This window comes from Melospiza georgiana, chromosome 3, assembly GCF_028018845.1.
Source record: "Melospiza georgiana isolate bMelGeo1 chromosome 3, bMelGeo1.pri, whole genome shotgun sequence".
Classification (NCBI taxonomy): domain Eukaryota; kingdom Metazoa; phylum Chordata; class Aves; order Passeriformes; family Passerellidae; genus Melospiza; species Melospiza georgiana.
Window position 1 is genome coordinate 18123911 of NC_080432.1, and position 22675 is coordinate 18146585.

A 22675-nucleotide genomic window follows, 5' to 3' on the forward strand; every position below is an offset into this window, starting at 1 on the left:
GCTTCTGCTCATTTTTGGCACACACAGACCCGAGGAGGGGGCTGGAGGGAGCCTAAAGCTACTGCATGTCCCCACATTGTGTAACTCTTTCCTTTGCTGGTGCTGTGCTCTCTCAGGAAACACCTGAGCTCCCCACCCAGCTCAGTTCCAGCCCAGCCAGGAGCAAGCCACAGCTCCCTGGTGTCAGCCAGCGGCTGCTCCAAGAGCCAGCACTGCAAACATGGGAACATGGCAAAACCCTCCTGCAACAACAGACCATACCTACTGCTATGGCACTCTCTTTTTCCCAAGTTCCCATTTAGCTAAGTCAGTATAATGAGAAAAAGGAGGATCCATTCTGAGAGGATTTCTGACCCAGACTCTGTCCTTAAATTGAGAGATGTAATTTCTGTGCCAGCAAGCAGGCTCTCCCTTTTGTGAATTAGAAATCAGCACTAAGAGTCATCATAAGGGACTGCTTAAAACTTGAATATATCAGAGGGAATGCCAGGCAAACACTGCATCCATGCACAGCAGGATCCCTCAAACCAGCACCTGGGACTGCTCCTGCTGCTCACATCTGCCTGCTGAAGGCCCAGCTCCCACCCTGTCCCCTAGGCAGAGCAGTGTTGCCCTCAGCCTCGCCCTGTGTGTCACTGTTAGGTTGGAGTGACACTCACACCGGATCACGGTCTAAGAAGAAAAAATTTTTTTACTCTGCTTAAAAAGGTTACATATTATATATTATATATTATATATTATATATTATATATTATATATTATATATTATAGATATATTATAGATATATTATAGATATTTTTTATATATATATTCTCTAGGTTATATATTTTTAACAAAGTCATTAACTACACCACAATAACTTATTATATTCATTGCTGCAAAGCAATCAGCATCAATACAATTGGCAAAAGTTTTACAGAAATTTAATAAGGAACGTATACACATCTACTTATGCACATAGTCTAGCTTACAGAAATTTTTATGTATCTTTTCTAATCTGTTTCTATGCTGAGTCTTGTCTTCTTCTTTGCTATGGATACACTCAAAAAAATCAAAAATCACCAATTTTTATTTCTTCAGGTAACTCAGCTTTTCTTGCAGGCCAGCTGTGAAGCCCCTCCATACCCATGGCCCAAATGCTGCCCACACCCCCAGGATCTGCTGGAGAATCCTCCCCTCCTCTGAGCATCTTCCCCACCCTCAGCCCAGCGGGCTGCAGATGGCAGGAGGCACAAAGGAAAAGCCACCATCCATCCATGCATCCATCCATGCATCCATCCATCCATCCATATCTACTCATCCATCCATCCGTCCGTCCATCATCCATCCATCCATCCATCCATCCATGCATCCATCCATCCATCCATCCATCCATCCATCCCTCCCTCCCTCCATTCAGCACAGACCTTGTGCTGCTCCCTCCCCTGCTCCCCAGCCGATCCCAAGCCCGAGGTCCCTGGATGTGCCCACCTGAGTCTGGCACCTCCTGAGCCTCTCCTGACCTGGCTCTGGGGCTGTTGGGAGCAGGTCCAGGCTCGGGGACACGCAGCCCCTCAGCGGGAGCCGGTCCTGAGGCCGTTCCCAGCCCCTCCTGCCAGGCCTGGCTCCTCAGGCAGCATCCCGGCCATGTGTTCTCCTGGCAGCGCTCCCAGCCCGGCCTCCTGGCAGGGCTCAGCTGCCAGGCACTGATGCACAGGGAGAGGGAGGCTGGGCAGCTCCTCCAGGCCTCCTGCTCCTCCAGTCCCAGGAAATTAAAGGAGCATCCCTCACCTGGTATGATGAGTGAAGTCTCAGGATCCCTCACCTGCTGCTGACTGAGGTGCTGTCTCAGCCTCTCCTCAAAGCAGGCACAAGATGAAGGCAGAAGGGAGAATTTACCCCTCACCAATTCAACTGAAGTGTTCCACAATCACACCATTTCTTGCAAATCTAGGTTGGCAGGAGCGGAGAGCAATCGCTCAGGAGCAAACCCAAGGGTCAGCGTTTATCACAGAGGAATGTGGGATTAGCTCTCACTCACTCTGGGGTCTAGAGGCATTTTCTACGGACATTTTCCAGCTGGGTTTGCTTGGGATGCCTCCATGGAACAGCACACACATAATCACAAAGAGGTGAAGGCAGCTCCTCTCAAGGAAGCAGGGTAAGAACCCTCAGTCCTGCCACCATCAGGAGACACAAGTGGTTGCCAGAGCTGTAGGGATTCTCTTTTCCAGGATTATTTTTTTCTTAAACTTAAATCTTTCTGACATCCCAGGAGCTTTCAGTAACATAAAGCCCCCCTGCTGCCAGAGACCCTGCTGTGAGTAATAGCCTGCCTGCAGAAGGAGATGAGGGGGATGCTGCTGGCAGGGGACACAACAGCAGAGGATGTAAGCACACGTCTCAAACCACATAGAAGCCTACAAATGTGTTCTCAAGAGAGATGGGCAGAAAACCCAGGCTTATTTCCCACTGAGGAGCAACTATGATGACTTGGAGAGCACACACCCCCTGCCTTTGACCCCAACCTTGTTTTTTGTGGAATTTTACCCCCATGTCCTGATCTTTGGTGTTAGTGCTGCAGGGGGGACAGTAAGGATCACCACCAAGGAAAAAGCAGAAAGCTCCAGCCTAGATGCGCTGCAGCTGAGAGCATTCCTGAGCCTCAGCATTTTTCAGCCATTTCCCAGAATTAGGCAAGTGTCTTTGATTAAAATAAATAATTTCTTGTATATTTATTTAGTTTTTGATCATGTAACAGGTACTATTCCCAGGAAGGCAATCAAAAAGGTACCTTACATTAAGATCCTATAAGCCCATGCAGTCCTAACAATCCCTAACACTATTATTTACAGATGTAAATCGTTTTACACACTCAGCTGTCTTTTTGACATTGTATTACCAAGGTCTAAAGGTCTAAGCCTCCTCACAGATTAAAAAAAAAAGGAATATATAAATAGTGGCTTTCTGATCAACAAAATATTTAGAGGCCAACCTGCCACAAACAGGTCTGCAACATCCACTTAGTGTAAAAACATCTCATCACTGAGGGTGAGTCATTACACAAAGTAAAAGCTGAGCAAACAGCTCCTCAATACCCTCCTGATCTGGACCAGGGGAAAAAAAGAACCCAACAACTATTCTGACACTAAAATTCCTCCTCTTAATTCCAGCCTTTGAAACCAAGTTCTATGAAAAGTGTTATTAAGTTCTTACTCCTGTGAAGGTCAAGAAAAGTCATGTGGGTTTTTTTGCCAGAGCAAGAAATAAAATCACAGTGAACAAAATATTTGACCAGAACATTGCCTGTATTTTATTAAACCTTGAATCCTAAAGTTAAGCTCCAGATCTTCAGAGCAAGTGGATATGCAGAGACCAAAAATGGTGGCAGAGGGAGTATGGATGTGAGACACACTTCTTTCACCTAAAAAAGTGGAATCTGGTGCCTGGATTAGGATCACCTAACAGCTACTGCCAGGTGGGACAAAGGGCTGGAGGAACACAGCCCAGAGAGGCAACACTAAACAAACAATATTAGTTAATTTAGAGTCAGCAAGTTACTGTCCCCAATAAAATCTGAAATGCTGGGCCTAAGCTCCCTCTTAGTCAAGCTCTCAAGAACGGCTCATTCAATTTGTTAAAGCTACATAAGAGAGACTGATCTTGTGTCTGAAATTGATCTTGTGTCTGAAATTATTTCCCACTACGTTAATTTTTGGCTCTGGTAAGCAAGTTGGCTTTTTGTGTTGCTGATACAAAGCAACAAACGTAAAATAAGGTTTTATGATACAAAGTGACCAAGTTAAAATAAGGTTTTGTACTTACTCTGGAGGAAACTGCAAGTAAATACAGCTGCTAAAATACAAATGTAAAACAGAGACCTAAAAACCTACTTATCACATACACATTATAAAGGATTTAACCAAAATAATTAAGAAATTGGGCACTGGACATACATCAAATGTCTTAAATAGATGTTCAAGTTCTGAATATGACTAACAAGGAGCTACTTCACATCCATCCCTCCACTCAGAACAGTTAAACTGCTCCACAGAAGCACATCCACAGGACCAGAACTTGTTTTTGGTGTCCAAAATCTCAGCTGTAGCTGCACTGCCCAGGAAACAGCAAAATTGGTATGGGAGGGGAAGGAGAGGAAGACTTAAACTATTTTGGAAACTGAAGTTTCTTGGCATTGCTTCAGGCACAGACAGCTATCACTAAAAGGATTCACCTGCATCTCTATGGCCACAGCTTTCAAATAGGTGAAGTTTATCCCTAAGCTGGAGGCAAAGCACTGAACACTAAAATGTTATCTGCTCAGATTCCTGATCCCCTCATCTTCTATTAGGATTTTCTCTGCCTTGAACTATTTAACTGCACTGTCAGCTAAACTGGGATATTCCTCACTCCAATTCTCTCAAAGAGAGAGAGAACTCAGTATGTCATTTGAGTACCAACATTTTGAGATTTGGTTTCCTAATATTCCTAAGAAAGAAAAAAACCTTAAGTTCCTTATCTATACTTCAGTCCCAGATTAATTAATAAAAAACTCCCAGCCTAATTACCTGTTTGTGTAGGTGCTTGCAGCACTGCTGACTGATAGGTGAAACAGAATTCTGAAGTACAGGACAAAACAAGTAGTTAATTATATTGAAACGCATTGATAGCAAGTTTAACAGGCTTGTTGTCAAGTAGACAGAAGTGACATCTTAAATCAGTTCCATCTCAGTCGCTCACCTTTTATATTTCTGTTGTTCTGGGTGCTCCAAGACAAGACTTCCTTAATTTTTAGTTGATAGCTATGAACTGCTTGGCATCAAAAGGATGTGATCACTTTTTGTCTAGCATTAGTCTTGCCTGTGACAAGCTACTCCATTTAAATAGACTTTACTTTGCACAACCCCAGCAGACAGCATTCATTACCAAAGCCGAGCAAGTTATGAATAATGTGATTTATTCTGTAATTTTTGGCTCTCTGTTCAAGATACCAAAGCAGATAATATAACTCTATTAATCCTCTTTGGAAATCTTCAGACAAATTCACTTGTGTTTAGAGCTCACTCAAAACCTCTCAAAAGAAGTTAGCAGCAAATAAGCTCTGCAGGAGCCTTAGCATGGAGGTGAAATCTGTTCACCACCCACGTTTTTTTTTCTGTGGAGCTCATTTCATTATCTGCAAGAGCTATCAAGAACTCCAGCACATAACTCGTTTCCAGACAGGTCTGCCAGAACCCTTAAACAAATTTCAAGGGGAAAAATTAAAACCAGGTTTCCACAGGACAGGATTTCAGCAGTAAATTTCTTCATGTGAACTTCCATCAGCAATTGTGGGAGAATATAAAAACACAGTTGGTTTGAAATGTGTGATCCTGTCCAAGTACTGCTTCTGTGAAGAATTGTAACAAAAATGGTAGAAAAGTGTCTTTTAGATTGGAGTGTACAAGCTGAAACTAATCACATGTGGACAAAGCTCTCAAAAATGCTAGAGGGTGTGATGGAAACAAAAAGGTAGTCAAGCAAAAAGGGAACACCTACAAACCAAGAAACCAATGGAGTGAAAAAGGGTAAAAAAACCCAAAACAAAAAACACCCAAGAAAAATAAAACCACCAAACAGAAAAACCCAAATTGCTACATTCCGCCACTTACACCATACTAAAAAACCATAAAAATCAGAAATGCTTCTAAATTCAGCACAAAATCAAGTAAGAAAGGAATCTAAATAACAAATTGCTGCTTCTTAGCACTGCAGGTTAGAGAGCTCAGCTCAGTTCCAGACTCTACCTGGTACTACATTCACAAAACTCATTTTTATGTGGAGCAGATAAATTTTACACTCTTAAAAGAACCTCACATATACACCACTTCAGCCAAGGCAGCACCCCCAGTGCTTCCTAGATCTGCCCCAAGGAATTAGGCCATACATTGAAGAGCAAAAGGAGAGGAAAGGCTGATCACTTTTGAATCAATATAACCCATGTGTAATATTTAAAAATCAAGACTAAAACCAGGCATCATTTAATGTATTTTAATAGCAAACTTACAGGAACAGCACAGAAGACAGACAACATTAAAAACATGTACTTGCATGTAGGACAACTCAGTTAGAAAAGTATAGTGAATGGATGGAATCTACTGTATGATAAAAATGCTACAAACACCATTTAGTTGCCATTGATAAGAAATTTACTTGTTTAAAAAAATCCAAATGCTGGCATTGTCCAGAAAAATTTGACATGTTTATTTATAATTTTTTTTTATAAAGTTGTTTTGGTGAACAAGTTTCAACGATTCACATTTTTTATTTTTTTTTTTTGACCGCATTGTTTATTTTTACGTCCCCCTTGTTTATATTAAAAATCCACACACAAATGAAAATGGAAAGAAAACTTGCCAATACCCAATTCTGTCCCCTATTTTTCCACTTGCAACCATATACTTAAGGTACCTTTTAACCCCATGGAAAAAATATCTAACGTTCATTACTACCAATAACAGGAAGAAGATTTTGCTTGGAGGATGACAGACCCATGGTGGCGAGGCTTTAGGCACGCTCCCCACGTATGCGGCGTGCTAGCTGGATATCTTTTGGCATGATTGTGACACGTTTGGCATGGATAGCACACAGGTTGGTGTCTTCAAACAGCCCAACCAAGTAGGCTTCACTTGCCTCCTAGTGTGGAAGAAAAGAGGTAAGGATATTTTCAATCTCTGAGCATCAGGGAAAAGAAAGATTCGTAGTTCAGGATTAAAAGTACAGTGTGACGTGGCATTAAATTGAGGTTTTAATCTTTATTACTCATAAATATCAAAAGTTTTAGATGTTCAGAAATGAAAAACCTCCACTTTCTGATAATATTCTGTGTCTAAAGTAGTGTACTGCTGCTGTTTGGTAAGGACATCCTCCAGAGCACAGCAGAACTGATACTCCCATGGGACTCTCACGAGACAGGAAGGGGTTACATTATCAGCAGGTTAGTTTGTTTAGGAAATTCTCTTTTCAAAGGCTGGGTTACACTGTTTGAGGGACTTGTTTGTTGCCTCTTCCAGAGAGAGAGTCACTGAGCATCCGGTGAAATTGGCAAGAGACAGGGAAAAAGAAGAACATGTATTCCTTCCCAACACACAGCTCAGGCATACAGCTCCTTCCACAGACACTGAAGAGGTGACTTAAGTCAAATAATAGCAGAAAAAAAATGTACTGAGAACTATCAGAAATGAGAGAATTCCATTAGTTCAGGAGCTCCTTGAGCCATCAAAACCAGGCATCAGTCAGGGAATTGCCATCAGACACTTCCCTGTTCCTGTATTTCCTTCCTGCCCACCTGCGGACACAGCACTGGCCCCACCATCACAGACAGCTCAGCTCACACCTGAGAGAGCCAGGGGCAGCACAAGGACAAAGCTGAGCACAGTGGCTCTCCCTGTCACTGCACAGCTGCAGGCAGGACCCTGAGCCAGACAGATGCTCAGCTGGACCCAAATATTTCCCTGACTCACATGAAGTTAGCTGCTGCTAAGCCCAGCACAGCACTGGTCATTGTTCAAACACTTTTGGAACACATGGAATTCTAACCCTATCAATAACACATGGAATTCTAACCCTGTCAATCTCCTAGGAAGCATCTCAGTGTGCCAGTGCTGGACACAGCCACACCTGGGCTGAGAAGGGGGGAATGATGGGGCTCAATTGTAGAAACAAGGGTGAAGTCACTCTTTCTACAGTACACACAAGAGAACTTGTGTGAACCACTTCATTGCCAGGAACTCCAGGAATCAAATTATTAGGTTCAAAGATCCTGTTTAAAAACATAAGATTATCCAATTTGAAATAAACCAAATATTAACTACAGCAGATGAGGACTGTGGTATTACTAAGACATTTAATTTGCAGGAGGATATGAGAATTCCTAATGCAGTTTTGTCAAATTAATACATTAAAATTAAGACAATTCACCAAATATCCTTGCTGGCACAAACATCATGGTACCCAAGGGGTTAATTTTAAAACATATATTTTTTGAGTTTGTTTGTTTTTTCAAATATGCAAGCAGAACCCATTAGGAATTGTATGTGACCAGGTTCTATTCCAACAACTCCTTAATGCAAAACCAGGAACATTCAAGCCAGGAGCTTTCTGAAAGTGTAACAGCTACTACATTTTAATGGGCCGATCTAGATAAAGAGACACACAGATAAACCTCTGGATTTAAGAACTACCACACAGAATAACCAAAAGCAAAAGCAGCAACTCTGCAAACACACACAGGCACCTTTTGAAGCTAAGCATATGGCCAAGTTTATGGGCTCTCATGGCAAATGTCTTGGCCCCTTATCAAGTGGAAGTCATTAACTAGAAAGAGACCATTTTGTCTGCATGTCAGACAGACTACAACTACAGATATGTTCTGGAACAATCTTTCAACAGCTATCTTCAACCAGGAGTGTCTTTTATCACAAGAGGGAGATGTCCCCACAGTAAGAACTCAGTCTGGTGGGGGGTCCTGACTTAGATTCAGAAATTTGGGCCAGAAAGAGTAATTAATATTTTTCTCTCTGTATAATCTAAATAAATTACATAACTAATATATTTTTAAATGTGCTTAGGGAAACAGCTGCTTTCCTACAATGTGTTTGATGCTAACTGTGTTTAGATGTGGCTTATTGGGCTGTTTTTCTTTAGAGGGCATTTGAGGACACCAAGACCTCCCCCATTAGGAAACCCTTGAATCTGCTTTCCACAATGTTCCCTCTCCAACTGCAGAGCTCAAAGGTGGAGGAAATGTGTTTTCCTTGAGCATCTTAAGCACTGCTCTAACAAATTCAGGGGCTATTTAAGAAAAACACCCAAAGCACCACCTATAAACCAGACTTTTAGGCTCTGTGAGGAGCTGCTGAGCTGCCCTGTGCTGTTTTATTCCATGGTACCCACAGGGACTCCCAGGATAAGGCAAGGCTGAGGTGAGCATCCCTCCCCAGTGGCGCGGGCCACGCCCACCGTGGCAGCCCCACCAATCAGAGGGAGTCTAGAGGAAGCCTGGAAACAGCCTGGCCAATGGGGGAGCAGGGCGGGGCCCCGGAAATCCCGACCGGGGGGCGGCTCCGGAATCCCGGCCTGGGGGGGCTCCGGGAATCCCGACCGGGACCTGGGGGCTCCGGGGGATCCCCCCAGCCCGGAGCGGGGACCCGGGCAAAGCTCACCTGCAAAGCACCGATGGCAGCGCTCTGGAAGCGCAGATCTGTCTTGAAGTCCTGAGCAATTTCACGCACCAGACGCTGGAAGGGGAGTTTGCGGATCAAAAGTTCGGTGGACTTTTGATAGCGCCTGATTTCACGCAGAGCCACGGTACCCGGCCTGGTAAAATTTAATATAGTGGAAATTAAGATAATTAGTATTGAAAATATGTTCTGCATCGCCTTAAAAATAAGGGACATCCTCCAGACTAAACCAAGCACTTCTGCTCTCCCTAGGAGAGTCCCAGCATTTACAACACAGAATCAGTTCTGCTGGCAAAGGGTCGCTGTCTCCTCACCACCAATCTCTGCCATCTCCCACTGTCTTCAGCAGGCATCCCTCAGGCCAGGCAGGCTCCCAAGGCCTGACTTCACCAAGGGAACAGTTGGCCAACATGTGCTGTCCAAGTGACAGCAGCACAGCTCAGTGCAGATGTGGCAAACCACAGAGCTGCCATGAGTTCAGCTGTACCAAAGGTACCCCCGAGAGGCCTGACAGGAACCCTGATTTTAAGGGAAATTGGTTCTTCTTCGCCACTGTCAACATTCACAGAACCAACAAAATGTGTATTCTCTGTTATACTGACAGTCAAAATTATCCAGGGTATTTCCCCACGTTAGTTTTGGTGTCAGAATGACAAATTCAGAATAGCAACATATGTTTGCAAACATGATGTCCATCTGTGAAATCAATACCACATTTATTTCTGTGGAAGCTTTGTCTTTTCCTGCTCCAGCTTTATTACTTTTCTCCCAATTGATGAATTCTGCCTCACACCTAGAGCAAGAATCAGAGTGGTTGAGTGGTGGAAGGGATCACAGTGGGTCACCTGGCCCAACCTCCCTGCTCAAACAGGATCATCCCAGAGATTGTTTCTCAGGACTGTGTCCAGATGGCTTTTGGCTATCTCCAAGGAAGACGACTCCACAACCACTCTGGGCAATCTGTTGCAATGCTCAGTCACCTTCACAGTAAAGTTCTTCCTCATGCTCAGGCGGAATTTCCTGTGCACTTCTGCCCATTGCCTCTTGTCCTGCTGCTTGGCACCACTGAGATGAGCCCGGCTCCATCCTCTTCATACTCCTCGATACATTAATAAACCTCTCTTGGACTTTTACATTAAGTCCCCAATTCAAAACCCACTTGTTCCTTGGGGAAAACATGGATGGGGAAGACCTACACCTAGCCCAACACCATCCTGCAAGCTGAACCACGACTGCCGCCGCTCTGTCGGGAGCCAGGCCTGGAGAAGCTCAGCACCGGGGGGCTGCGACAGCTCTGTCACCGGCTCCGCTCCGCTATCCCAAGGCCGGGATTCGGGACGGGCGCTGCGGGATCCCCGCCGCATCCGCGGGTGCGCTGCTCCCTCTGGCGGCGGCTGCGCGCCCTGCAGGCCCCCGCGCCCGCCCAGCGCCGCCGGCTCCAGCCCCGCGAGCGGAGCGCGGAACGGAACGCGCCGGTAACAATAAACTTGGCGGCGGCGCAGCCCCGCTGCGGCCTCTGATAACCGCGAGCGCAGAATTATAAAAATTTAAAAGAACCGCCGAGCCGCGTCCGCCGCGGGGGGGGAGGGGTGTCGATTTTGTAGTCACCAGCACCGGAACGCCCGGAAAGGAGCTGATGACAAACGCCGGGGGTCGGTGCCGCCCTGGGAATTTCTATTTTTGCGGCTGGCGGGGACTCGCGCTTGTTTTCTTTTTGGCGGTTTTATCCTTTTTTTTTTTTTTTTTTTTTTTTTGGTTATTCTGCTCGAGGAGCGGAGTGCGGAGGAGGCGGGGAGAAGCGCCCCCCGCCCTATCGGTCCCGCGGGGTGGGGGAGGTAAGGAGGGATTTTTTTTTTTTGGGGTGGGGGGGGGGGGAGGTCGCCCGGTCGCGCCCCGCGGCCGCCTGTGCGCGGCGCTGCGTTACCTGTAGCGGTGCGGCTTCTTCACCCCGCCAGTGGAGGGCGCGCTCTTGCGGGCGGCTTTGGTGGCGAGCTGCTTGCGGGGCGCCTTGCCACCGGTGGACTTGCGGGCGGTCTGCTTGGTACGGGCCATGCTCCTGCCGACGTCGCTGCCTTACACCTGCCAGGAGGAACGTGGGCAGCCGGGGCAGGGCGGAGGTGGTCGCCCCGCTCGGCCTGAGCCCCCCCCCGCGGCACCGGCCCCCGGGGCGGGCGGGCAGCGCGGCCCCCGTCCCGCGCAACGCGTCCCTGCCCCGCCAGCCCCGAGCGCCGAGCCCGCGGCGGCCGAACGCCTCCGACGGGCAGTTAAAAAAAAAAAAAAAAAAAAAAAACCACCCACACCAAAAAAGGAAAAAATTAAATTAGAAATTAAACGCCTGCCGATCGCGGAATATTAAAATACAGCTTTTTTTGCCCACGAATTCAATATCAAAGCGGCGGCGGCTGAAGCCGAGCGAGCCGCACGGCAGCAGGCGCGGAGAGGCGGCTGTCGCCTCCCCCCCGCCGGCCGCCCGTCACCTGCCAAGTGTTTGCAAATACAGCCCGGCAAACCTCGGGGGGCTGGCACCGACCCGCCGCTCCCACCCGCCGGAAAACCTCCTCCGAAACTGCGGAGCGGGGGCCGGAGCAGCGGCAGCCCCCGCCGGCCCTCCCCGGGCTGCCCGGCGCCCGCGCTCCCCCAGCCGCCGGCAACCGCAGGCAGCCCGGCGTTTATCGTGCGAAAAGGAAAGGGGCCGGATAAAGTGCGAGAAAGCAACAAACTTTGTTTTCGGGGGGTTGTTTTTCGGGTGCCGTCTTTCTCTTTCTGTGCAACTGCTTCCCCAAGAGCTGCCTCGCTCCCAAGCGCCTCTCACAGGCAAACTCAGCTCCCAGAGCCAGAACAAAATGGAAACAATCACGAAACGCAGCCCTAGTCCTTTTGCAAAGGAGGAAAAAATAAATTGCGAAAAATAACGCCAAAAATATCGCCAGGAACTCCAAACCGTGCGGGTGCAGATGCAGGGGGAGGCAGCGGAAAAGTTTGCACTCGAAAACCGAAAAATTGCGTCGCGTTTGGGTCGTTCCTTCGGCGAATTTCTTTCCCTTTTTATTGTTTTTTATGCAATAGGAAAAAAAATATGGTCGGTGACCAGAGAAAAGAGACAAGATGGTGAAGCTGAGCAACAACTGTGGGGAGCAGGGGAAGGAAGGCAGGAGAGTTACCCTGGGCTGGCGAGCGGCTCCCCTTTGCGACCGCTTCCCGGCCCCGATCCGGGGGATGTCGGGCTCAGGAGGCAGCTGAGGGGCTGGGGAAGCCGCTGGTGGGGGTCTGGAGCGGGGGCGAGGGGAGCGGAGGGGGGCAACGACCGCGCCAAGCGGGGCCGGGGGTGCCGGCGGAGGGAGCCGCTCCGGCTGCGCCGGGAAAGCGGCGCGGCCGAGGGGAACGCGAGGCGCCGCCGCCTCCCGAGCGCCCCAAAAGTTTGTGGGGAGGCTCGGGGGGCAGCGGCGGTGGGTGTCGGGGCGCGGGGGGCGGCGGGCGCGGCGCCAGACTTACCCCGTCCGCTGGGCGAGCGCGGCTGCCGTGCGGGAGGGAGGGAGGGAGGGATGGAGGGCGGGCAGGCGGGCGGGCGCAGGAGGAGCCGGAGCTGCTGCGCCTGGCGCTGGCGGCGGCTCGGAGCACAATTGAAAGATGGCTGACGGGCGAGGGCCGGCCCCGCGCGCCGGCCCCGCCCCCCGCGCTCTGGCCCCGCCCCGGCCCCGCGCGGCCGCCAATGGCGCACAATGGAGGGAAGGCGCGGCCCCGCCCCCGGGCCCGCCCCCGGGCCGTGTGTACAAACACAAAAGGCACGCCGCGCGCGCCCGGGGATTCCCTGTCCCCGCGTCCCCCTCACGGCCCGGCCGCCGCCCCCGCCCCGCCGCCGGGCACTGCCGCGACCGCCACAGCCCGTCTGGGTGCGCCCTGGCTGGGTTCTTTTCGTTTGGGGGTGACCCCGTGGCCAGCAGGACTAGGGGAGTGATTTTCCCCCCGGGTCACACATGGAGTGATGCGTCCAGTTCTGGGCCCCTCGCTACAGGAAGGACGTGGAGGTGCTGGAGCGTGTCCAGAGAAAGGCAACGGAGCTGGGGAAGGGTCTGGAGCATTCATCTTGCGACGAGCTGTCAGGGAGCTGGGGTGTTTATCCGGGAGAAAAGGAGACTCAGGAGTGACCTTATTGCTCTCTACAAGCCCCTGAAAAGAGGTTGCAGTCAGGTGAGGATTGGGCTCTTTTCCCAGGCAACCAGTGACAGGACGAGAGGAAATGGCCTCTAATTGCACCAGGGGAGGTTTAGCTCGGACATCAGGAGGAATTTCTTCACTGGAAGGCTGACTGGACATTGGAACAGAATGCCCTGGGAGCTGGTGGAGTTACTGTCCCCTGGATGCGTTTAAGGAAACACTAGACATGGAACTTAGTGCTGTGGTCTAGTTGGGATGTGGTGTTCGGACAAAGGCTGAACTCTATGACCTTAGAGGTCTTTTCCAACCTACTTGATTCTGTGATTCTGTGGTTTTTTTCTTTACATAAAAGCAAAACAAAATTTCTCCCTGTAAGCTGGCCCATCAGAGCTCACCGAGCAAGGATCTGCTGTGGGAGGGCCATGCTTGGTGTGTAAAATGAGAGCTGAGTGTCAGGAGGGGGCTGCTGGGGTACTTCTGTCTCAGGAACACACTGCAGGCACGATGTTCACAAGGAAAATCTGCTGTTGGGGAAGGAAGAGGAGCCTCATTTCCTGCATCACTGCTGGGCCACGGTTTGGGGTTTGAGAGGCAGCTATTGCAAAAGCAACTGTAAGTGTAGCACTGTCACCGTCAGCAGACCCCAACCAGTTGTATCAGCTGCCATGATGTTTAGTGAGAAAATTTGCTCTTTATTTTCTATTCATGTCAGGATCAAAAGGCTCTGTGGGAAAGTAACCTGCACTCTAATACAACTGAACAGCCACTGGCAATTGTTGTAAGTGCATCTCAACTGCAAAGTCAGAGCCTCTGCTCTGGTGCCACCATCTTGTCTGTCATTTAGGCATTAGAAGGAGCCATATTTGATTTGCAAAATCTTTATTACACGTCATGATGTAATGCAGCTCTTCCTGGAGACATCCAAACTACCTCCAGCAGCAGAAGTGGTTTAGCCATGTGAGCATTCACTTGGGGCTAATCAAACCTGACAAGAGAGAGAGTGTTATCATGGGCAGAACACCCTGCTAAAATAGATATAGTCTGCATTAGTGCTCAGATAAAAACAACAGGCTGCACTATACAGACATGACCAGATATGCCACACACACACACACACCTCTGCCCCTACAGTGAGTTTATGAGAGGTGGCTGTCAGGAAAGAGAAACCACAAAGGATTTTATTTATACTTGCAGAAGTATTGGTGGATTGGTGGATAGTATTTTATGAGATAATAGCACCTTACTGGACAGCCCAAAGCGAACTCTGAGCTGTTCAGTATTATACAATCAGACTATTTGCAAATGCTCAGGCACCGAAACTGGCATCAATTCCCCACACACCACACGCATCCCATATGGAAAAGTTAGAAGAGGGCAGCACCAGTTCCCAGCCGCAGGAAGCTGCCGGAGGTTAACAATCCATAGCTCATCCCTGTCCGCTTTAGCTGTGCCCGCTCCCGGGGTGCGGGAAGGGCTCTCGGTCCGGCGGTTCCCGCTCCCTTCTCCCGCAGGCGGAGCTGCTCCGCCGCGCTCCGGGCTGCGGCCGGGCCTGCCGGGCGTGCCCGAGCCCCGAGGCCAGCGGCGGGGCCGGTCCCCCCGTGCCACCGGCCGTGCCCCCGCCGCCATTGGCGGGAGCGCCCTGGAATTCCATGACGCCAGGCGGGGCGGGGCGGGGAGCGCGGCTGTCCCGGCCGCGGCCAGCCCGTGTTTTCCTCCCGGAGCTCTCGTGTGTCCCGCAGGGCCGCAGCCAGGGCTGCTCCCGCCCTGCCGCTGCCTGCTCCGGCTGCTGCGTGAGGAGCACCGCAGGCAGGACTACGGGGTGTTGTCTGCCCAGAGAAGGGAAAACTATTCCAGTATTTTCAGGTTCTGCACCTTCGCTGATTAATGCCATTAATGCCATTAAACCCGTGCTTTTCCAGGGCTGTAGGAACGGGTACGGCCCTTTGAGCTTTGCCACAAATGCTGTTTGAGTGCCTACAGAGCAGCACAGAAAGATCTGGCCCGATTCTAAAAAGACTCCAGACGCTCATCTTTCACTGGCAGCACCGATAAGCCTTTGCTCCTCCTTTCTGAAGGCCTTTATCTCTGCAGACCACAGGCATCTTCCACCCTAAGGCATCCATAAGCGGCCATGAAGAAATCTACCCTAATGAGATTCCACTGGTTTAGCCGGCAAGAGCACGCCAAGGACAACTGCAGTACTTCATCCTCACCCAGCGGAGCCACCGCTGCTGCACCGCGGCCAGATTGCTACAGGAAAGGAGATTAGGGTGGAAAACAGCTGGTGCAGCTTGGAGCCAAAGAAGACTCAAATGATCATGAATAGAAAAGAGGAACACTCAAATCAGAAGTTGTTTTCAGCACCTTTCATAGAAAGTAGACAGCCCTCATTCAGCAAAAAGGAGGTGGATTTCCACTGCTTGTACTCCTTTGGGCTGTCCAAGTGGCAGACATTTTTCAAAACAATCTCTTCCACCTTTCCCTTGCTGGGAAACTCATCTTGCCTGGGAGACTGAGCAAAGGCAGTCACCTCCCCCACCAGGATGCAATCATTGCAACTATTATATCAAGCTAAAAACACTGTTTCAAAATGTTACTGGGGGGGGGAACCCAAACAAAACAAAATGAAACACAAAACAAGCAAAACTAACACGTTGTTGCTTTGGACCTTTCCAAATAGCTCCTAGTCAGCTTCCAGGGTAATGCACTGGACCAAAGCTACCAGATCAACCCCAGTGGCATCACAGACTGCAGGAACATCTACAAACTGCAGCAGCTGCTTCCCTTTGCAACAGCACAGAGTACAAGCCAAACAAAACACAGCAGAGCAGATGAAGTTTGCCTTTTTGGAGGTTAAATGGACTAAAAAATAAAAAAGGGAGTTCAGAGTATGATCAGAGTATGGTTGTTTTCAAGCAACACTGCAGGTAATCTTTCAGAACCATTTGAGAAAGGCTCCCCACTACAAAAGACATTCACAGTTTGTCACCAAACTCCAAAGGGTCTCTGATCAAAGAAGAAATATTTCTTTCCTATCCCCCCAAAGCACAAACTAAATATCTAAATGACTTAGTCTAGTTCCAGATCGACAGATAAATGTCCTCTCCTCACCCAGGGAAAACTGGGTGTTGTTATTAGTTTTATCTAAAAGCTACTCAGACATTTTGGTGATGGAAGGAGTATAAAAGACTACCTTTATTTATCTACAGCCTTCACCTGACTCCTGCTTTCTTTCACCTCCTCCCAGACCCGATTCTCCCTTCCTGTTCTCAATCTCCCTTCTTTGACTCGTTGAACCTCCAACCAACCTTTGCACTCCAGATCTGCAAGTTCTCCCCTATTTCCTGCCCCAGCTCCCAGCCTGGTGGCCATTTCCTTATTTCATACTCCCCACACACCCCTTTGACCCAATGTATTTGCTCAGAGAGTTGCATTTTTCTCTTCTTTCTGCTTGTTTCTTTTTTTCTATCTCTGTCTTTCATCCTCTTGATTCTGATGCCAAACAATTCCCACCTTCCCCTAGTTTTTCAGCCAGCCCCAGTCCCATACCTGCTGTGTTCCCTTCTGCAGCTCCCAGGCTGGACAGCCTTTCTGAGCCAATTTCAATTCCATCCTTTAAAAACACTGGACTGTGTTGCTTCATCCTCACTCCAGTCCTGGCAGGCCTGCTATGCACTTACAATTTCTCCTGGAAATTCAAGTTAAGTGTCAGTACAAAATGCTCACAAGCTTTAAAACTATCTTCCTCTTCAAATGCCTTTTGACAGAATTAGAATATTTGTAGCCTTAACTTAGCATTAACAGTACATTTTGTGCAGATTTAAACATATTCCTAAATAATCATCTACATAAAAGACAAAAATACACATTTGCTGGTTTTTCCTGGGAAGTTACTAGGGGTGGCAATCATTGGCACTTGTTAAGGAAAGCACAAGTCACCTAAAAACCTCAAAATGAGTTACAATCATTTTGCCTCTGTGTAAATAGCTTTCTATTAGGATTTGTTTTGAAGGTTTCCATGTCATGGGTTTGTAGAGCACAGAATCACAGCACAGTAACAGCAGCCATTGCACTGCAGAGCTGTTTGATATGCTGGGCTGCCCATCACACAGGACACCTTCCTCTCCTTTGGAATATTTCTATTCTCTGCCAATACTGACACCAAAAGTACACTGGCCAGAACTGGCAGCTGTGTAGCACACCTATCTTTAGAGATTGGCACCTACTGGAAACACAGATAAGAATTTGTTGTGTAGTAGCAGGAGTAGTAGACACAGCTTCTTCCTCACCTTTATTGCATCTTTTAATAGTGTCTTTTGCCTTTTGCAGTTCTCTGAAATGCTTCACATCTATCAGACATTATGGCCCCACTGTTCAAAGAAAACTCTTCCACAAGTGTTTACTTTTAAGCAACTCTCAAGCTCAACAGGTTCCTGGGGAGGATTCATAGTTTTAAATTTATGCCTGTAAAAAAGGTGGATCCCTGAAAACTGAGCCTGAAGGAAACTCTCCCTGTTTAAATAACAATGCAAGTGTACATGTGCCACACAAAAAATTCATTGGGATTCCTGGGTTCTTCAGGAAAGCTTAAAAGAGACAGCTACTTTAAGATGCAAAATCTAAAGTCCAAAGGTACTTCTTTTCACACTTTGAGCATCACACATGGCCAGGGGATTCAGGACAACTTACTTTGGAGACAAAGTGCATTTTTCTAATGTCTCATAACCCAAAAGCAGTAAATCTGGTTTTTTCTCCAAACCTTTTTTGGTAATTAACACCATTTCAACGAAAAGTTTTTCCCAAAAGGTATTTCAAGGACAAAGTTCTAAAAGAATGAAAGTAAGCCTACAATAGTTCAGAGAATAAGATTCAGGACTTCTGGATTTTGCTCCTCTTTTTGGATTACCATTAATTTTTAGGAGGCTTGGTGAGTTTGACTTGTAAGATCCTCTCCTATAAAGACTTCCCAAGCTCCTAGTTTCACTGAGTATATGCCTGCTTTTATATAGGGACTCCTGGCTCTAATTCCTTATGTATCATCCAGGATTTTCTTATTTATAATCTCATTTGTATGGCCCATTGTTAACACACATGCACTGCTGGAACTCATCTCTCATCCTTCTAATGAGGTCCCCCAGAATATGAAGGAGAAAATAACATTACTATAGAATGCTGCTAATTCTTTCTTTTCTGTGGTCTAGTGAGTTTCTTCTGGTGGAAAGAGTCATAAAAATCCTGTATGGGCACCCTATAATGGCATCCTGAAACTCCACTCCTATTCCTATTTAGTTTGCTTATTTGTTTGTTCATAATAAGCCTTTTAGATACGCTTAATATTTTAGTATACTTTCTAATAGAAAGTAAAAGAAGTCTCCATTACCTTTTGAAGACTGGAAGTTAAAAATATCTTTAATTGCCTGATCCAGAGCTAAGAAGAGTTGCAGGTACATACAATGCATTGTAGCTGTAACCACAGTCTTCATTTCTGATCAGCTTTGAAGGACTGGCATGCAACAGTTCAATGTCTTAAGGTGGAAGCAGGACTTGCAATATCATGCCAAAAAAAAGCTGTATTCCTATTACACTGGCACTATAAAAAATCCTAATCAGAAACCCCTTGTCAGTAGAACTTCAGTTTCCTATTGACTTCTCTAAGCTTATGCCCAATCTTCTTCCATTTCTCAGGACAGTGTTGTGCTTTATTCTTGGATACTGCCAGTTTGGAGGGTACTAAAGGGTTAACTGAAACAGAAACCAAGTCCTAGCACCCGATAGGGAATAGGGCACAACAGATAATGGTGAGGTTATTGTACAGCCCTGCCAAAGCCTGGAAATTGGATGGGATGACAAGGAGTAGCTGTGATTTTTTTAGATGAAGTATGATCAAATGTGATAACATATTTCAGAGACATGATGTGAAATTTAATTATAGAAATATGTTAAAGGCATTGGGGGAAAGGACTGGTGGACAAGTAAAAAGAAAAGGAAATTTTTCCTCTGTAATGATAATGCAAGAATCTGAAATTTACTGTAGCTGCCTGAGTTAGTTTGCATTGACAGACACATTTCAAGTGGGTTTTTGCAGAATTTTTTTGCAGAACAGGGAAGAACAATTGTTCTGGGGAATATTTCTTCCCAACATTACAGCAGAATAAAATTATTTAACTGATTTTAGCTCTCCTGGCTCTTCACACATGACTAAGTTATGATAACAACCTTTGCTGTCTTTTGAAGCATTGTATTGTACTGTGGAAGGAATTGGGCAGCCCATGGTTTTCTAACAGAAACTACTGCAAAATCTTTTATTTCCAGAACTTCTGTGTTATGAGTTCATTAAAACTGCCAAGGAGAAACAACCAACACGAGCCCTAATTGGTTCCCAAGTAAGATCCCTACTACAAGTACACTGATTTCCTCGGAGCTCCTGTTGTAGGAGAATTCCAGCAGGCTGATTTGCCCCAAGGTTCCCAGCTGCTGGAAAACAAACCCCTGCAGGCTTGCATTAGGGAGGGGGAAAGAAGGATCACTCTTTCCCACCACCCATTAGGCTCCCATTGGCTCCATTCTGCAGCATTGCTCTTGTGAAGGATGCCTTTTCACACACTGATGCAGGCTCCAGCCCCTGCTGACACTGCCTTGAAAGGCTCTGAGAGCTACTATACTTGACAGAACTCAAAGATAATATTATTTATTTCATTTCATTGCTCAGTAGGGTAATCTCATGAGATGTGAATCTCTTCTTCATGAGGGCCCTGGGGATGGCAGGCAGAATGAAACTCAGCTACTCTTTAGTACAATGCAGACAGCACAGACCAAAGTACTCAGGCTCCAGCAGCAAACAGCAGACCAAAATACCAGCTATGACACCCTGTATCTTCATTTATTTGGAACAATATTCTGTAGGCTGCTTGCTTTCAAAATAAATCTGCTTGTTCCTTGTAAAAACATAAGACTGTCTTGAAAAGGCATTGATGCTGCATAAGCCTCATTTGTGATGCTTCCTCAAGCCTCAGCTGAGGAAGGGGCTCAAAAACGAAAATAATGTTCTGAGGTCTGGCTCCAAGACAGCTGAGAAGTGTTCTGACACGTCCCATCTTTCTGAGCAAGTATTCCCAAATCTCAAAACCCACTTCTGGAGAAAGTGGTCTCCTGAGAGCAGAAAAGGGAGAGAGAAGATGGAGTAGCAGACATTATATTTTAAAGCTTCAGCAAAGAACATGAAGTTATTTTCAGTCTTATGAGACTACAGAGCTTTGGGGGTTTTTAAAAGAAATGAAAGCTTTCTATTTTCCCAACATTCTTTGTAAGTTACACACTCTGCAGACTCTACTTTTCTGTACCATATTTTTAGGTAATTTTTCTTCATTTCTCCTCCTCTTCTTCTCAAATTCACATCTCACAAGGCATCACGGAATGAAAACTGCAGTTGCTGTTGAGAAAAGCACTTTATAGTAGCACTTCTCGTTAGTTTCCTAATGCCCAGAAATTTCTGCAACACAGCTCATGTACAAACCTACTGAAGAACAATTTGCCCTGACTACTCAATGTTCAGTATCTCAGTATCTACAATTCCAGCTGAGAACAAAAGGATTCACAGATATTCACTTCTGAAAATGAGTGCCTCTGACTACATACCCAGGTGTGGGCACCCTAATTAGAGGCTATTTTTTAAAAACTCCTTTAAAGTGCCCACAGAGCTGCTTTCACATCAGCAGGAAGAAGGTGCCAGAGCCAGAATTAGAAGTTCCTGTGTCCCAAACAGGCTCTGAGCACACATGTGTCAGAGGAGGGGCCGGAAGCGAGGGTGCACAGGAACCATGTGGCAACAGTGGTTCCCTCTGATCAAACAGTGCCTGCCAAGCCTCACTGGCTCTGTGAGTGCCACAAAGCTGCTGCCATGGGGCCCAGCTGCCCTAAAGGAGCCCAGAGATCATTGGTGATGAGAAGGATTTGTCAGGAAGCACCAGTTCATCGTGTATGATTTGTATGTCTTAGTTGCTGACAAAATTCCCTGTTAAATTTTACAGATTAAATTTGTAGATTTCCCCCGCTATGGTTTTACAGAGGTTGAGGAGTTTCACCAAAAGCCAGACAGGTGATAACATAAAAATCTCATCTTTTGTTTTTGAAGTCTAAAGAAAGTGTCAGACAGTAGTATTTGCAGGCACAAGCTTGATCCTCTAACATCTCCAAACTCATCAAAACAAACGAGCAGCAGAAGGTAAATGAGAATGCACAAATTTAGCATGTGCTAACGTTGCATGATTCTGGCAAATCTTATGTTCTGTGGGGACTCACTACAACTCCTGCATGCTAAGTCTTGGCACTACAACTCACAGTGTACAAGTGATGTTAAAATACAGCCTGGGCTGCTAAAGTGGAGAACATCCGCTGGATTAAACATGGACTGCAGGGCATGGATCTCAGGGCAGAGACAGAGAAGCAGCACCACTTGACACCTCAGCAGCAAAGAACCACAGGAAAGGCTGCCAGCCTGCTTCTCCTGGGCTACAAGGCTTCCAGGCACACTTTCCATGCTGGCACTGTGTCCTACACTCAGCAGAGGGGCTGTGCTTATGCAGGATAAACCCCCACTGTGAGAGGGAGTCATTTATCAGATGCTCCTGAAGCTGGTATTACACACTTCATTTCATATTGAAGTTATGCCCTTTGGCCTAGCCCTGACCAATATTCCCCAGCCCAAAGGAGAGCCAGCATTCCTGGAGTCACTGTCACTTCCCCCTGCTGAAAGCACACAGCACCCTTCTCCTGTGGTCACTGAAGGACAAGCTGGCTGCCTGGCAGTCCTGAATTTTGGGATGTGTCTCATAGGGCCCAGAAGATTGCTCCTGCCACATCTGCAATATTTCAGGTTCTTGGTTCTGAGAAACACAAGGTCACCCATAGAACCTTTACAGGCAAGGGGACACCTGCACAAAGCAGGAGTGAACACAGGTCAGAGCCATGCCCAGTCTGCAGATGTGGGGGGTATGACTGGCATGAAGGCTTCTCCTGACAAACTGCTCCTGTAACTTCCTGATGTGAAAGAACATGAGGGAGAAAAAAACCCCCACAATTAAACAACCATCATCAACAAGATTTTCCAACTGTGACTTTCACACACTGGCAAGAACTTCTTAATAGCCTTGCTTTGAGAGACAACCAATCTGGCACATTCTGACACCAGCATCACTTCTAGGCCAGAGCCCAAGTCAGACAGGAACACGAAGGAACAAAGGCACAACTGTACCATCATCATGTTTCTAATATTGACATATAACCTTGTGAGGACATGATTTTTCCAGGCCTCACATACATA

The 22675-nt window shown here is 47.1% G+C and overlaps 1 protein-coding gene across 1 annotated transcript; it reads right to left on the reverse strand.

Annotated features, from left to right (window-relative positions):
- Positions 1-5996: 5996 nt before the first annotated feature.
- Positions 5997-12782, reverse strand: LOC131080844 (histone H3.3A). The gene is made up of 4 exons (XM_058019430.1): positions 12694-12782; positions 11126-11280; positions 9184-9337; positions 5997-6655 (listed from the first exon to the last, which is right to left on the reverse strand). Exons 2-4 carry the CDS (start codon positions 11251-11253, stop codon positions 6527-6529), a joined length of 411 nt encoding a protein of 136 aa, XP_057875413.1. The 5' UTR covers positions 11254-11280; positions 12694-12782; the 3' UTR covers positions 5997-6526.
- Between the last annotated feature and the right edge of the window lie 9893 nt (positions 12783-22675).